This window comes from Chlamydotis macqueenii, chromosome 25 (assembly GCF_036417535.1).
Source record: "Chlamydotis macqueenii isolate bChlMac1 chromosome 25, bChlMac1.mat, whole genome shotgun sequence".
Classification (NCBI taxonomy): Eukaryota; Metazoa; Chordata; class Aves; order Otidiformes; family Otididae; genus Chlamydotis; species Chlamydotis macqueenii.
Window position 1 is genome coordinate 2,008,576 of NC_141580.1, and position 14,066 is coordinate 2,022,641.

At 68.1% G+C, this 14,066-nt stretch overlaps 2 protein-coding genes across 2 annotated transcripts; one reads left to right on the plus strand and one right to left on the minus strand.

Annotated features, from left to right (window-relative positions):
- The first annotated feature begins 1,083 nt into the window (after nucleotides 1-1,083).
- Nucleotides 1,084-4,104, plus strand: DLX4 (distal-less homeobox 4). Its single transcript, XM_086766812.1, has 3 exons — nucleotides 1,084-1,360; nucleotides 2,782-2,975; nucleotides 3,853-4,104. Exons 1-3 carry the CDS (start codon nucleotides 1,084-1,086, stop codon nucleotides 4,102-4,104), a joined length of 723 nt encoding a protein of 240 aa, XP_086622938.1.
- A 5,775-nt stretch (nucleotides 4,105-9,879) lies between these two features.
- DLX3 (distal-less homeobox 3) lies at nucleotides 9,880-13,130 on the minus strand. The gene is made up of 3 exons (XM_086766815.1): nucleotides 12,681-13,130; nucleotides 12,162-12,352; nucleotides 9,880-10,478 (listed from the first exon to the last, which is right to left on the minus strand). The coding sequence occupies exons 1-3, from the start codon at nucleotides 12,997-12,999 to the stop codon at nucleotides 10,137-10,139; spliced, it is 852 nt and encodes a 283-aa protein (XP_086622941.1). The 5' UTR covers nucleotides 13,000-13,130; the 3' UTR covers nucleotides 9,880-10,136.
- Between the last annotated feature and the right edge of the window lie 936 nt (nucleotides 13,131-14,066).

The window sequence follows — 14,066 nt, forward strand, 5'->3', positions numbered from 1 at the left end:
CCCCCCCAGGCTGAGGACCCCCAGGCTGAGGACCCCCACCTCCAGGGCTTCATGCGAGGCCTGGGACCACAGGGGGTGCAAACCCTCCCAGCGCCAGCTCGGGCCCTGCCTGGCTGTCCCCAAAGTCACTGATGGCGTCCCCCAGCCCCGGTGAGGGTTTTTGCCCCCTGGTTTTGCCCTGGATGGTGGACGACGTGGGGGCTACCGGGCTCCCCCAGGCCCCACGCACCCCACCAGGGTCAGGGCTCCCCGGGGCAGCGGGAAGGAGCGGCCGGGCAGGTCAACGCCTGTCACCGGGAGCGGGGCCCCGTGGGGATCGGGTGCTGCCGACGCCGGGGGAAGGGGCCTCCTGTCTGCCAGGGTGGGTGCTGACAGCGTGGCTCCCCCCAGGCACCCTCGGTGCCCCCCCACGCAGCACCCACGAGGACAGGGACCCCCAAGGCCTCGACGCCCCGAGCGTCCGTCCCTCCGTCCGGTGTCTGTCCCCCTGTGTCCGTCCTTCTCCCATCCCTGGTGTGTCCCCGCACAGGTGAGCTGAGTGCCAACGGCCTCAGCTCCTCCTTGCCCGGGGGTCTGTCCCCTGGGTGCCCCCCGCTCCTCGTGGCCCCCTTAAGGGAATGCGTGTCCCCCCCCGGGCCATGTGCATGGGGAGTCACCATGCACCCCCTGTGCCCCCCGACGGAGGGGGGTCCTGGAGGAGGAGTTACCCCCTCCAACACAGACGGGCGTGGGTCAGGCCCCCCCCAGGAGGGACTCAGCCTGAGCATGGGGGGTCCGGATGCCTCCCCCACCCACGGATGTCCCATCTGGGGACAGACGGGGGGACGATCCCCAGGGCGGGGGGGACACACAGAGGGGGCTGCCCCCGGGGTGGCGGGGGGGACGGGATGAGACGGGGTGCCCCGGGCTGTGACGTCACGGGGCGGGGCTCGACGGGGCGGGGCGGGCAGGGGATCCCCGGGCGCGGGGGCCGCGGGGCGGCAGCGCGGAGCCCGTGGAAGCCGGGGGGGTGGGGGGGCACGGCAGGGCTCGGTGCGGCGCTGCGGGGGCTGCCCGGCCCGGCCCGGCCCGGCCCGGCCCACCATGACCATGAGCTCCGTGACCGAGAGCTTGCTGGGACCCGACCCCTCCAAAGCCGCTTTCCTGGAGCTGGCCCACCCCTCGCCCCCTCACTACCCCCTGCACGGCCCCCCCCAGCACGACCCGCCGCCCTTCGCCTCCTACGGCCGGCCCGGGCCCTACCCCTACCCCGGCGGGGCCCCCCCGCCGCCCCACGGGGGTCCCTACCTGCCTTACCCCCCCCACGGAGCCCAGCATCCCCCGGCCGGGCTGGCCCACGGAGCCAGGCTGCAGGACGCAGGTGAGGGGGGGCGCGGGGTGCCCGGCGCTGCCCACCCGCCCCGGGGCGCCCAGGCGGCGGGGGGGGAGCCGGGAATTCACCGGGAGGCGCCGGGACGGAGCCGTCGGAAGAGCGGCGGGGCCGGCGGGGCAGCGACGATGGTGGGGGTCCCCGAGGGGACACGCGGGGGCCCAGGGCGGTGTCCCCCCCGCTCCCGGAGCGGCCCCGTGTGGGTGGGTGGCTGCGTGGGTGCAAGAAACCCCGAGGACGGGAAGCATCAGAGCCCCGTTCTGCAACCCAAGACCCCCGACTACGCGCGTCCGCAGCCCTGAGACCTCCGGCTGCCCCTGCGCTGCCCCCTGAGACCCTCGGCTGGCTGCATCCTGCCCCCTGAGACCCCCAGCTGCCCACGTTCTGCACCCCGAGACCCCCAACTGCCCGTGTCCTGCACCCTGACCCTTGACTGCCCGCGTCCTGCCCCTTGAGACCCCTAGCTGCCCCCATCCTGCCCCCTGAGACCCTCGGCTGGTCCCATCCTGCATCCCGAGACCCCCGGCTGCCCCTGTCCCGCACCCTGGGCCCGCCCGGGCTGGGCAGATGTTCCCCTCTGCCCCACACGCTCCCGTCTCAGCTCCTGACCCATCGCACCCCTGTTCCCCCCCAAACTGCCCCGCAGAGAAGTGGTCCCCGGGGCTGCCCCCCGGAGGGGTCCTGAGCCCGGCTGAGCCCCCCGAGCCGTGTCGGCCCCTCGTCAGCTCCGCAGAGCCGCGGCCGCGGCCAGGGCAGCCCGCGCGTGGGGCGCGCGTGGGCGCGCAGACACGCTCGCCGCTGTGCCCCACACTCGCCCGCATCAGCCCCGTGCTGCTGAGCAGGGGACCACCCTGCCCCGCTGCCCCTCGGAGCCCCCCGCCGGGTTCCTGCCCCCCGCGAGGTCCCAGGGATGCTCGCAGACCCTCAGAGCGGGGGGCAGGTGGGCCGGGGGAAGGGGGGCACAGGCCTCGCAGCGAGGGGCTGCCCCGGGGAGCAGCGTGCCCGCAGCGAGGGTCCGTGGGGCAGGGGGCTCTGTCCTGCTGCCCCCTCCGTCGCCCTGTGGGACCCTGCCCGGCCCCCCTGTTGGGTGCACGGCGGTGAGGCCTCTGGTCTGCCCACTTTGGGGCTTGGGTGGCGATGCTGAACGAATAATCCCGTCCCTCCCCTCCTCCTGCCGGTTCCACTTTACCTGGGGCTCAAACAGCCCAGCAAAAGCAGCCCCCCCGACCCCCGTCCCCCAGTTATCCCCCCTCCCTTCCAAAACTAACCTCCAAAAAGCAAAACCCACAGGGTTTTTGCGAAACCCCAAGGCCAGGGCGGGATGGTTTGGGGTTGGTTTGGGTTTGTTTTTTTTTTTAACCTCCCAGCCTGTGGGTTTGATGCTCTGCTCCTCTCCCACCGCCCCCCCCCAGAGCACGAGAAGCCCCCGGCCGTCGCCAACGGGGAGCTGCGCCTCAACGGCAAGGGGAAGAAGCTGCGCAAGCCCCGCACCATCTACTCCAGCCTGCAGCTCCAAGCTCTCAACCAGCGCTTCCAGCAGACCCAGTACCTGGCGCTGCCGGAGCGCGCCGAGCTGGCGGCCCAACTGGGGCTCACCCAGACCCAGGTACGGGCAGCGCGAGGGGCGAGGGGACGGTCACGGTCCCGGGGAAGCGAGGGGCTCGCGCCCATCGCCGTTCCGGGAGCGACTCCGGATTCAGGCCGCTTCACGACGCCGGGGCGCAACTGGAACCGTGCCGAGCCGGTGCCGTGCCACGGCGGGGCAACTGGCGCCGGTGGGGCCCCGGGGCTCGGGTTTGGGGCGCCCTTGCTCGCACCTCCCAGCGGCACCGGGACTTTCCCAGCCCTGGAGCCTGGCTGCCGGCCCGGCCGTGCCCGGCGCTGGGCGGCCCTGGGCCGCGGGACGGGGCGAGTGGGTTTTTGAAGGCGATGGGGAGAGACAGGCAGGCGGCAGCGGTGGAGCCCGGAGCCAGGGGCGAAGCGAACTCATAAAGCTGGGGAAGAGGAGGCAAGTGGGAACCTGCCGGCAACGCGGGGGGGACCGCGGGGAGGAATGAGCGGGGCCACCACCCCAGGGCGGCGGGGCCCACCGCGCTGCGCCCCGGCCCAGCCCCGGCGCCCGGCACGTGGGTGGGGGCCGCAGTCCCAGCGGGAGGTGGGGGGCCGTGGGGACGTGGATGGTGGGGGACTCCTGGCTTGCTCTCCGTTTATCACACGTTTGTCTGGGCTCTCTGTGCCTCTTCCCACGTTCTCCTCCAGCTGCCTTTAGTGGAGTCTCTAGTGGCTCGTAAAGGGTTGGGCTAGGAGCCCAGCTTATCTCATAGACCCCCACGCCAAAGCGGCTGGGCCCCCGGGGAAGGGTAGGTGTGGGCGGGGGACATGGGGACCCCAAGGGGTCTGCAATTATTGATGGTGGGGGTTCGGGGAGGGGGGGCATTGGCCGCAGACCCTGTCCCCCCCACTCAGCCCTCTCGTTCCCGCAGGTGAAGATCTGGTTCCAGAACAAGCGCTCCAAGTACAAGAAGATCATGAAGCAGGGCTCGAGCGCGCCCGACGGGGAGCACCTCCACGCCGCCGCCTCCCTCTCCCCCTGCTCCCCCAGCGTCCCCCCGCTCTGGGACATCCCCGTGCCGGGCAAAGGGACCCCCCTGGCCCCCAGCAGCTACATCAGCAGCTTCGGAGCCTGGTACCAGCCGCACCCGCAGGACGCCGGCCCCCGGGCCCCCATGATGTGACGCTGCCCCGGCTCCAGCACTCGCGGCTCTGGGAGGGCCAGCAAGGGGGGGGATGCTCTGTGCCACCCCCCCGAGGGACCAGGGAGCCCTAGGGGACCCCAGCCAATGGAGAAGGAGGACGAAGAGGAGGAGGAAGGCAACAGCGATCTGCAAGGGACCTGGGGATCCCCTGCTCCATCGCGATCCGGAGTGAGACGGCTCCAGCGCAGCGTCCCAGAGCACCCGTCCCGGGACAGGACTTGGCCTCCAGCCGCAGCCCCGGGTTCCTCCGTTCACGGACACAGGGCAGGGGGGGCCCCGAGAGCGACTGGGGGGCTGGGGAGTGCCCAGACCCCCCCGGCCTGGCTTTATTTATAAATACCATCTGCCATTGTACGTGCCCCCCCACTTTATAAATAAGCTGGACACTTGTGAAGTAATGACTGCTGCTCTGCGCCCGCCGCTCCCTTCGGGGGCTCCGTCCCCAGTTTGGGGGCTCCGTCCCCAGTTTGGGGGAGATGCTTGGGTCCCAATCCTCAGAGGCTCCCATCTCCAAAAGCTCCTGGAAAAATGGCCCCACGGGGATGGGGGCACTGGAGCAAGGGGCTGGAGCTGCCCCCCACCTCCCCCCCAAACATCTGTCCGGGACCCGCCGCTATTTTCAGCCGTGCGATCGCTCCCCCAAAATGGAGGCGCAATTACAGTAATTGTGGGGCCGGGCCCCTCGGTGAGGGGCTTCTCACCACCTCCTCGGGGTAATTACGGGCAATTTGGAGCTGTCGGAGATGTCTCTCTTAATAGGGGCGGGAGAGGGAGGGCGGGGGGACACGGGGCACCTCAGGGTCCCCGGGGCAGGGGTGGCCGCCCCGCTCCCCCAGCAGCCCCCGTGAACGCCTGGCCCCGGGAGCAAGGGCGTGCTGGGAGCGGGGGATGTTTTTCGGCTGCGGGTTTGGCAGTGGGCGACCTCTCCCTTTGCGCTTTGCAGAGTCCAGAACCCAGCTGGAAAACACACGATCTCCCACTTTTCCCAGTGCTGCTCAGCGTTTGGCTCCCGCGGGAGGGATCAGACCGGCGCTGGTTGCGATCCTCACTCCCGATATTCCCACCTTCTATGTCCCCCGCTCCAAGGGTCCCTTCCTGCCCCGGGGACCACCTTTCCCATCCCAGCCGACGCGGTCGGAGGAGGGAACGATGCCGCCACGCCGCGTGCGGCTCCGTTTGCTCTGCGCCTTCGGCAGCACGCGGGGCCAGGGTTTTTTTCCGAGCGCTTGGCTCCCACCTGAGGATTTGGGATTTTGAGCAGGCGGTCAGTAACGGGGAGACGGGCCGGGCTGGAGACGTCAGGTCCCCGACTGCGTCCCACGGCGGCCACGGGCACGTGGAGGATGCGGAGCCCACAGGCTGGCTCGGCACCCCGCGGTCCGGGGCCGAGGGGTGCAGCGCGGCGTCCCCTGCACGGGTGGGTGGTGTCCGTGGGTGGGGAGGGGTCTGGCAGAAGCCAGGGTCCTTGCAGGCTTTATTTTCTGGAGCCCGTCCTTCCCACCGAGGCGTTAGGGAGGCAGACGGGTTTGCTTTACGCCCGCGTTGCAGGACGGGAGAATTTCTCACGCAGAGACGGGAAAACCCAGCTGGTCACGAGTGGGATTGACCCTGGTGGGGGCTTTGGGCCGGGGGGGGGCAGCTTTCCTCCGGGAATTACTCTCCAGCCACAGGAAGGGGCTGAAACACGGTGGGCTCTTGGGTTGCTCGGGGTGCTGGGTGTTGTCCCAGCCCCCTGTGTTTGGGGTGACCCCCCAACAGAACGGGCAGTGGGATGGGAGGGGAAGGATCTGGAGGGACGGGGGGAGTGGGAGGCAGCAGCCGGGGCGCCCGCTCGGCTTTCCCGACGGATGTGGTGCCAAGGACCCGCAGCCAGGGCCGCTCGCACGCCCCGTCTTGCAGTGGGCGGGAGGCGGCAGCCCTTGGCTCCCGGGGCCGGGATCCAGCCCGCCTGGCGCTCGCGGTGCGGCCGGGACGGCGGCTGGCGCCCCGACCTCAGAGGGGAGGCCGCCTTCGCCCGCGGGTCCCCCCTGCACCCCACCGCCTGCATGGGAGAGCAGCGGCCGACCCCTCCTGCCCTGACGCCTGGGAGCCTGGCCAGGGCACCCTTGGGTGCAGGGATATCCCTGCTCCATCTCTGGGATCGGGGACGGGGATGGGGACATGGTCCTGTGCCCCAAGGAGGCGATTTGGGGGCTGTTCTGCCCCTCTCCCCCGCAGCCAAACCGGACGGTGACCCCGCTTTCCCCTGCGCCCCAGGAGAAGGGTGGCATGGCCAGCGCGGCATTGCTGAGCCTGCTCCTGGCTCTTCCCCGCCGGCCAAAAGCGTCCCGGGCTGGGGATGCTCCAAAAAGGCCAAAACCCCCCAAGCCTCCCAGTCCAGTAGGGCTGAACCCCTCCGATGGAAGAAATCCCACCAGGGGACGGGGGTGTCGCTGGGTTTGTTCGGGTCCCTCCGCCCGCGCGAGCTGGAAATCCAAACAGCCTCTTCCAAATTCCCAGGGCAGGTTTGGGCAGCGCGGAGGGGACTTTGTGTCCCCTTCCCATCCCCAGCCTGGCAGGTGCTGGGACACGGGTGGGGGGAGACAGGGAGCAGGGAAGCGTTTCCGTCCCGTTTTCCTGAGCCGACAGCGGTGCCGGAGCCCCGGCCGGCGGCGATGCCGTGGCTCCCGGGCTCCGGTGGCCACGTGCCGGGTTAGCCAAGAGCTGGGGAGGGACGAAGCCATGGCGGATGCCAGGCCGGGCCGTGGGCGGGCAGCGGCCCCCGCTCTTTGCGCTGGCATCGAGGTGACGCAAGCGGCTGGAAGCGACGTGTTGCAACGGGGCAGGGAACGTGTGCCGCGCTGGGAGGGCTGCGCGCCGGGGCTTGCGCGCGTAGGGGAGAGCCGTGCGGGGATGCTGGGGGGACGCCGGGCGCGGCTGCCCCACCGCTGGGACCCACGGGGGGGTGGAAACCACGTCTGAGCCCTCGTCCTGCCCAGAGCTGGAGGCAAAATCCCCTCCGAGGGGCTGGGTGTCCCCAGCACCCCCATCCCAGTACCGTCCGCTCTCCATCCTGGTGCCGGCAGGGGACAACTGGGATAACTGGGATAATAAAGGATGGTCATTTTATTCCTGTGCCAGGGCCAGGCGAGGGACGCTGGGAGGAGTAGGGTGATGTCCCCACCTCGGGGGGGTCCTGCCTCTGGCTCTCAGATCTCATTCTGCTTTCGGGAGAATGCAGGGGCAGGAGGATGGAGCTCAGCCCCAGGGAGGGATGTCTGGGACCCACAGCCCGTTCTGGGGGGCTCTGGGGGGGTCTTGGCTGCCTCTGGGCTGGAAGAGCTGCAGGTGATGCTGGTGGAGATGGGGCTGAGCGAGGGGGAGCGGGGGGAGGGCAGCCAAGAGGGGCCATGCCCCGGCTGTGTGTCCTGGCACCCAGCCCACCCCATGGGCTGCGGGTGCTGCCACCCCCGGGAACCCCCAGCCCCACACGGGCTCCAGGACACACTCCATGGCTGGGATGGAGGAGTGGGACGGGGCAGGGGGCTCATTGAGCCCCCCAGCGCCCATCCCCGGGGTGTCAGGGCTGGCGGCGGAGGCAGCGCTGGAGGGGAGCAGGATTAGCGCCTGCCTGCGGGCGGCGATGCACCCAGCGTTTATATAATCCGCGGATATGTAATCTTCTGTCCTTTTTTTTTTTTTTTCCCCTCCCCCTCTGAATTAAAAAAGAAAAAAAAAAGAAAAAAAGAAAATAAACCGAACTCAGCTCCCGCCGCGCTTCTCACTCAAGGCAGCGCCGCTCGGTTTCCTCCGCTCCCAGCCCGCCGCCCCCTCGCTCTCGCCGCGGCCTCCCCCGTAACCCCCGTGTCTCCAGCGCGTCTGCCCGCTGCGGGGCGGTTTGCACCCCAGCCCAACCCCGACCCCGACCCCAAAACCCCAAAACCCCAACCCAACCCCAAGCCAGCGTTGGGGGCCACGGGGGGGCTGCACCCCTTCGTTCTTTGCAACCGCCCCGGTCATGTAGACGTCGTATTGGGGTGCGTGGGGGTCCGGGAGGGTTTGGGGAAAACCCCCATGGGTGCACGGTTGGCCCCGCGTGGGCTTGGCCACGGGAAGAGGGGACATGGGGACACCAAAGGCTGGGTGTGTCCTGTCTGCGCCCAGCGCGCCGGCACCCCAGGGTGCTGGGGGGGCCCCCGGCCGGTGCGGAGGGACCATCCCCGGGGTCGCCCCACGGAGGGCTGGGTGCTGCGTGGGGCTGGCGTGGCCCTGCCGTGGCCGGGGGGGGGGGGGACATCAGGGACCAGGACAGGTCCCCTGCCCCCAGTACGGCTCGGGATGGGCGGTGGGGCTTCAGCCCCCCACCCTTTGCTGCACTCCCACCCGTGAAACGATGGGGGTGACAGTGGGGACAGTAGGGCGGGGCGACCGGGGGCTCAGCCCCAAGGACCGTCCCCGTCACCGTCCCCAGGCCCCACATCTTGGGGGGGGGGTCTTTGGGCCACTCGAGCCCTCCCAGCTCCGTAACACCGGTGGGGAAAGTCACCGGGGCGGCAGGGATCGGTCCCATGGGGTCAGCACCTCGGTGGGGGTCCCGTCCCCCGCCAGCCCTCGTTCCGGGCGTGTCCCCAAAGGGGACACCGGGGCAGCCCGGCCACCCACCCTCCCGGTTTGCACAGCCTACTGGTTCCCAGTCAGAGGAGCGGGAGGGGAGCGGCAGGTCTCTGTGGAATTTCGGGAGAGACTCTGCAAACCAGGAATAAAACTCCCCCCAAATTCCCCCTCGGCGGGACTCGCTGTGCCCTTCACCCACTGCCACCCCCCGTCCCCCACCACCCCCCCATCAACCAGGGGTTTGGTTTTTGTGGTTTTTTTTTTCCTTAAAAAAAAAAGCGAATAAAAAACCAGACCGAAACCAGTCAAGTTTGGATCAACTTTATACAAACGAGCCTTATGTACACTTTTTCCCCCGTACACCCCTATTTATATAAGGCAACATAAATAAGATCCTCGGGACTGTACAACACGTATGAACACTTCTTAAAACTGCACTTTCTGCTTTTAAAAAAATAGCATCATTCTCTTAAAAAATACTAAAGAGGTTCTTTTTTTTTATTTTTTTTTCCTTTAAAATGCGTCGTCGATTTATTTAAAAAATAGGCATTCTGCTTTGCCGTTAGCTTATCCGACACCGGTGGAGGCACTGTTAGAAAACGGACATCAGCACGATTTTTCTCTTTAAAAAATAACTTAAGCCATTCCCGAACTGTTTAAATATTAAAATATTTTCTCCCTCCCCTCTTCGTATTCATTTTTAAATAACCACCTTTTTGTCTGATCATCGTCCCGGGCGATTCCCGCGAAGCTGCCACGGAAGCGGCTGGGCTGGGGGTCCCCCTTGGCTCCCGCGGGGTGTCCGCGGCCCCCCCAAACCGCTCCCGCTCGCCGGATCTCGGGTGCCGCCGGGGCCAAGAGCACCCCGCTCCTTCGGCATCGGCGATGGGCGCCCACGCGCCGCGCCGCCGCATCACCCCGCGGGCTTCCGTCCCTGCCGGGGCGTGGGTGCCCCCGGTGCCCCTCGCACCGCTCCTGGGTGCCCACTCGTGTTCAGGGGGGCGGGCGTGGAGTGGGGCAGCCCCCCCTCAAGGGGTGACCCCGAGAAGCAAAGCTCCGGTGAGGGATCCCCGGCGGGACGTGGCTCCTCGGGGCCGGTTTTATTAGGGGGTGATGGAAAAAAAAAAGAAAATAAAAATAAAAATAAATGCAGAAGAAGAATTCGCCACCTTTTTCCTCGCCTGCCCTGGGCTGGGGGCTAACGAGTTTAACCCTTCGCGGTCCTCTTGTTCCTGAGATGAGCTGGGAGAGGGTAGGATGTGTGAGTGAGTGTCTAGGGGTGTGTGTACATGGGTGTCCTTTTTTTTTTTTTTTTCAAAAAAAAAGAGAAGAAAAAGCAAAAAGTAGGGGGGGAAAAAAGGAGGCAAAGGAGAAGGAGTTCTGCCACTGTCTCTCGTTCCTCTTCTCGCTGCGGGCTGTTAATAGACGGCCCCGGTGCTGGGGGGCGGCCCGGGGGAGGTGTGGTGCATGGCGGGTCCGGGCGGCGGCTGGTGGGGTCCGTGGGGTCCGCTGAGGGTCTGGGGGTGGTACCAGGGGTTGTGCTCCTCCAAAAATCCGGGGGAAGAGCTGTAGGGCAGCGGTTGCGGGAGCGCCGTCCGGGCCGGGGCGCCGGCATGCGAGCTGCCGTCCCATGCGGCGGGGGAAGGCGGGGAGTTGCAGGCCATGGAGTCGCTGGTGTCGGGGCTGTGCTCCAGCGGCGCCTCGCCGCTCTTGTACAGCTTCTTGAACTTGGAGCGGCGGTTCTGGAACCAGATCTTCACCTGCCAGGGAGGGGAGAGAACCCTCAGCGCCCGGGTGGAGCGGGACGGGGATTCGGGGCGGGGGCGATGCCAGGGGCACCGGCTGGCGGGAAGGGACGAGGGAGGTGGGCGGCACGGGGAGCCCAGGCACAGGATGTGACATGGGAACCCCCTGGGACATGGGCGTCGTGGGGACCCTGGACACCCCACGCACCACGGGAAGGGACGAGGGACGTGGGTGGCGTGGGGACCCCGACACAGGATGTGACGCGGGAAGGGACACAAGGGACACGGGCGGCACGGGGAGCCCAGACGCACGACACGACACAGCAGCGGACAAGGGACATGGGTGTCGTGGGGACCCTGGACACACGATGTGACATGGGAAGCCCCCCAGGGCACGGGTGGCAAGGGGACCCTGGATGCACCACGCACCGTGGGAAGGCACCCAGGACACGGGTGTCGCGGGAAGCCCGTCACACCACACATCACGGGCTGGCACATCGGGCGTCGGGAGCGTCCCCAGCGCTGGGCGAGGCGGTTGCGCTGGACGCCCTTGGCCCCCGGGGAAGGGGTGGGAGAGGCGGTGGTTGTCACCCAAACAGGATGTCCCTCTGGGAGCGGGTGACGCGCTCCGTCAGCCCTTTGCCGAGCGGCCCCGATTGCTTCATCGCCCAAGGGAGGAGGAGGAAGGCCGGGCGCTGGGGAGCGTCGCGCCAAGGGCGGCACAAGGGCGCCGGCCCGCAGGCAGGGAGGGCGCCGGGGACGGGACGGGATGCGGGGGAGTCGCACGTTGCGGTGACGGCGGTGACAACCCGCTCGGCCTCGCACCAGCAGATCGGCGGGGACGATTTGCCCCCGCGCCAGGCAAACCCCAAAAGCAAGGGTTTAGCCCCAAATCTGGGTGCCGCGCAGGGAGCAGCCCATCGCACCCATCCCTGCTCTTCCAGTCCGGCCTGAACTGCCACCCCAGCACAGGGTCCCTGGGGGGAATGTGGATCCTGTCCCAAAATCCCTTCTCTTTGCCTGGACCAAGCGGGATGAGGGAGCCGGAGTGCCGGGAGGACGGATCCAAGGGAGGACGGGTCCCGAAATCCCAGCTCTGAGGAGCAGCGTCTGGCCCCCAGGACCCCGCGCTCCAGCTGGACGCAGGGCCGGGACCTGCTCCTGGGGCGGGACGCCCCGTCCCACGCGCCTCACCCGGGATTCCGTCTCCCGCGTCCCCGGGAGCTGGGTGCATTACTCCCCCAGGACCCTCCCAGGCACCCGGGCAGGATTCGGCCTCAGCCCGTGCTGGGTGCCGGGGCAGAGCGAGGTGTGGGACGGGGCTGCCTCCAGAGGGAGGAGGGGTGCACCCCAAAATCAGGGCAGCGGGGCTTGGCTGGGGTCTGCCAGCTCTCTCTGCTCCTTCCCTCCTCTCCACCTTTTTCTCGGCAAAGCAAATCTGCTCCACGCGGGAAAATCCGGCACGGGGACCCCTGCGCCCTTGAGCGAGCGCGGAGCAGCCATCCCCGGGACCTCCGGGGCCCCTCCTGGCTCTCACCACCCCGCTGTGGACGCACCCCTCTCCCAAACCCCCACTGGTTCGGGTTTTGCAAGGGCGGGGGGGCAGCTCCAGCTCCCCCTCCTGCTGATCCCTCCTGCCCGTGGCCGGGAACTGGGGGTCGGGGGGGGTGTTGAGGCGGGGGGGGGCTCAGCCCTTACCTGGGTCTGGGTGAGCCCCAGCTGGGCGGCCAGTTCGGCCCGTTCGGGCAGCGCCAGGTACTGGGCTTTCTGGAAGCGGCGTTGCAGAGCGGCCAGCTGGTAACTGGAGTAGATGGTGCGGGGCTTGCGGATCTTCTTGGGTTTCCCGTTGACCATCCGCACCTCCGGCTCCGGCTCCTCCTTCACCGACACTGGGCAGGGAGCCGAGGCGTGAGGCGGGGGTCCCAGCGCAGACCCCCAGCTCGGGGTCATCCCGCACTACCCTGGCCCCCCCGGGACGTTCCCCCCTACCCCGGGATGGCCGCATCCAGCGCAGCTCCGTCCCACTGCACCCCCCCCCAGCAGGGAACTGGGACACTGCCCCAAACCATCCGCCCCATCCTTCGGCCGGGACGACCACCCAGCCCCACAGCCGCCCCTGCCCCGAGTCGGGGACGCTGGGACGCGTCCGAGCTCCCGCCGCCGCCATCCCGAGGGAGCAGCCGGAGGGATGCGGGCCCGCTCTCCCGAGCATCCTACCTGCTTCCTGGGCTGGGAGCTGCTGGTCCCTGAAGTGGCCGTACTGGCGGTAGGAAGGGCTGTAGGAATAGTCGGATTTGGGCGAGTAGGTGCCAGCGGCGCTGATGCCGTTGAGGTTGAACTGGTGGTAGGGGTAGTGGCTCACGGGCTGGCTGTAGGACTGGCCCGAGTAGTAGTCGTGCTGGCCGGTGTAGTAGCCCAGATCGGTGACGGAGGACTCGGGCAAGGTGGGAGAGTCCTTGGAGGCGGCATGGCAGCTGAGCGAGCCCGAGAGGTCGGTGAGGATGCTGGAGAGCTTCTTGTCGAAGGAGCCGCTCATCGCTGGGAGCGGGGTGGGGGGAGCTGCCCGCCTGCCCGGGGACCCCCCAAGCCGGCGGCTCCGGCGTCCCGCGCGTCAGGGCCTGGCGTGCCCGCAGCCGGATCCCGCGCCCTGGCTCCGAGGAGAGCGACCCAGTGACTGTGCCCAAACCTCCGGCCCGGCCGCCTGCTTAAAGCCTTTAATTAGGGAGCAGGGCAGGGTGGGTGCGCATTCCGATTGGCTCCAGAAATATTGCCTGGGAGGCAAAACAGGCTCCTGCCGCCTCGCTGTGGGGTTTTTTTTTTTTTTTTCTTCTTCTTCTTTTTTTTTTTTTTTTTTTTTTCCCTTCTTTCCCTCTCTCAAGAAACAACAAAGAGTGGGAGAAGGAGGGAGCGGGAATAAATAAGGAGATGGGGCGGCGGGGGGGCGTGCGGGTGGCAGGGCCTCCAGGGACGCTGTACAATTCGGGGGGAGGCTTTTTGGCAAGGGGATTGGTGCCCCCCCCACACCCACCCCCCACCAGGGACTCTTGGTGCTGAGGGGAGATCTGGAGGGGAAGGGGGGGGGGGGTAGGGGGGAGGAGGAGTTGGGCTTAGGGGGTAGGATGGATCCGGGTTGGGGGCTGAGTGGCTACGGGGGGTATGTTTTGGACGCACACCCCCCTCCCCGGGTCCCACCTTCTCCCAGTGTCTCCCAGTTCAATGTTATCCCCCAGGCAGAGCCCCCCCAGCCTCACAGAGGGGGGTCCCTCACATAGCCCAAAACTTGTCCTCCTCCACCTGCCCCGTGGGGACCGTGGGGTGGTGACAAGCCCTGATACTGGGGACTACCGCCCCCCCCGGGGCTCTGTGCCCCTCTCCCACCCCCACTCAGGGCCCTGACCCCCCCACTGCCCTAAAAGCCCCCAGCAGCGTTGCCCAGCCTGGGCCCCCATGCCAGCCCCTGTTACCCCTCCCAGCTCGCAGGGCTGTCCCCAGACACCCCCTCCACCCAGCACTGGGGGGGAGGGGGGCTTTAGAGGGGTGGGGGGGCGACTTTTATTTTGGTGGGGGGATCTCTGCCCCCGAGAGCTGCTGGGGGGGGCTGGG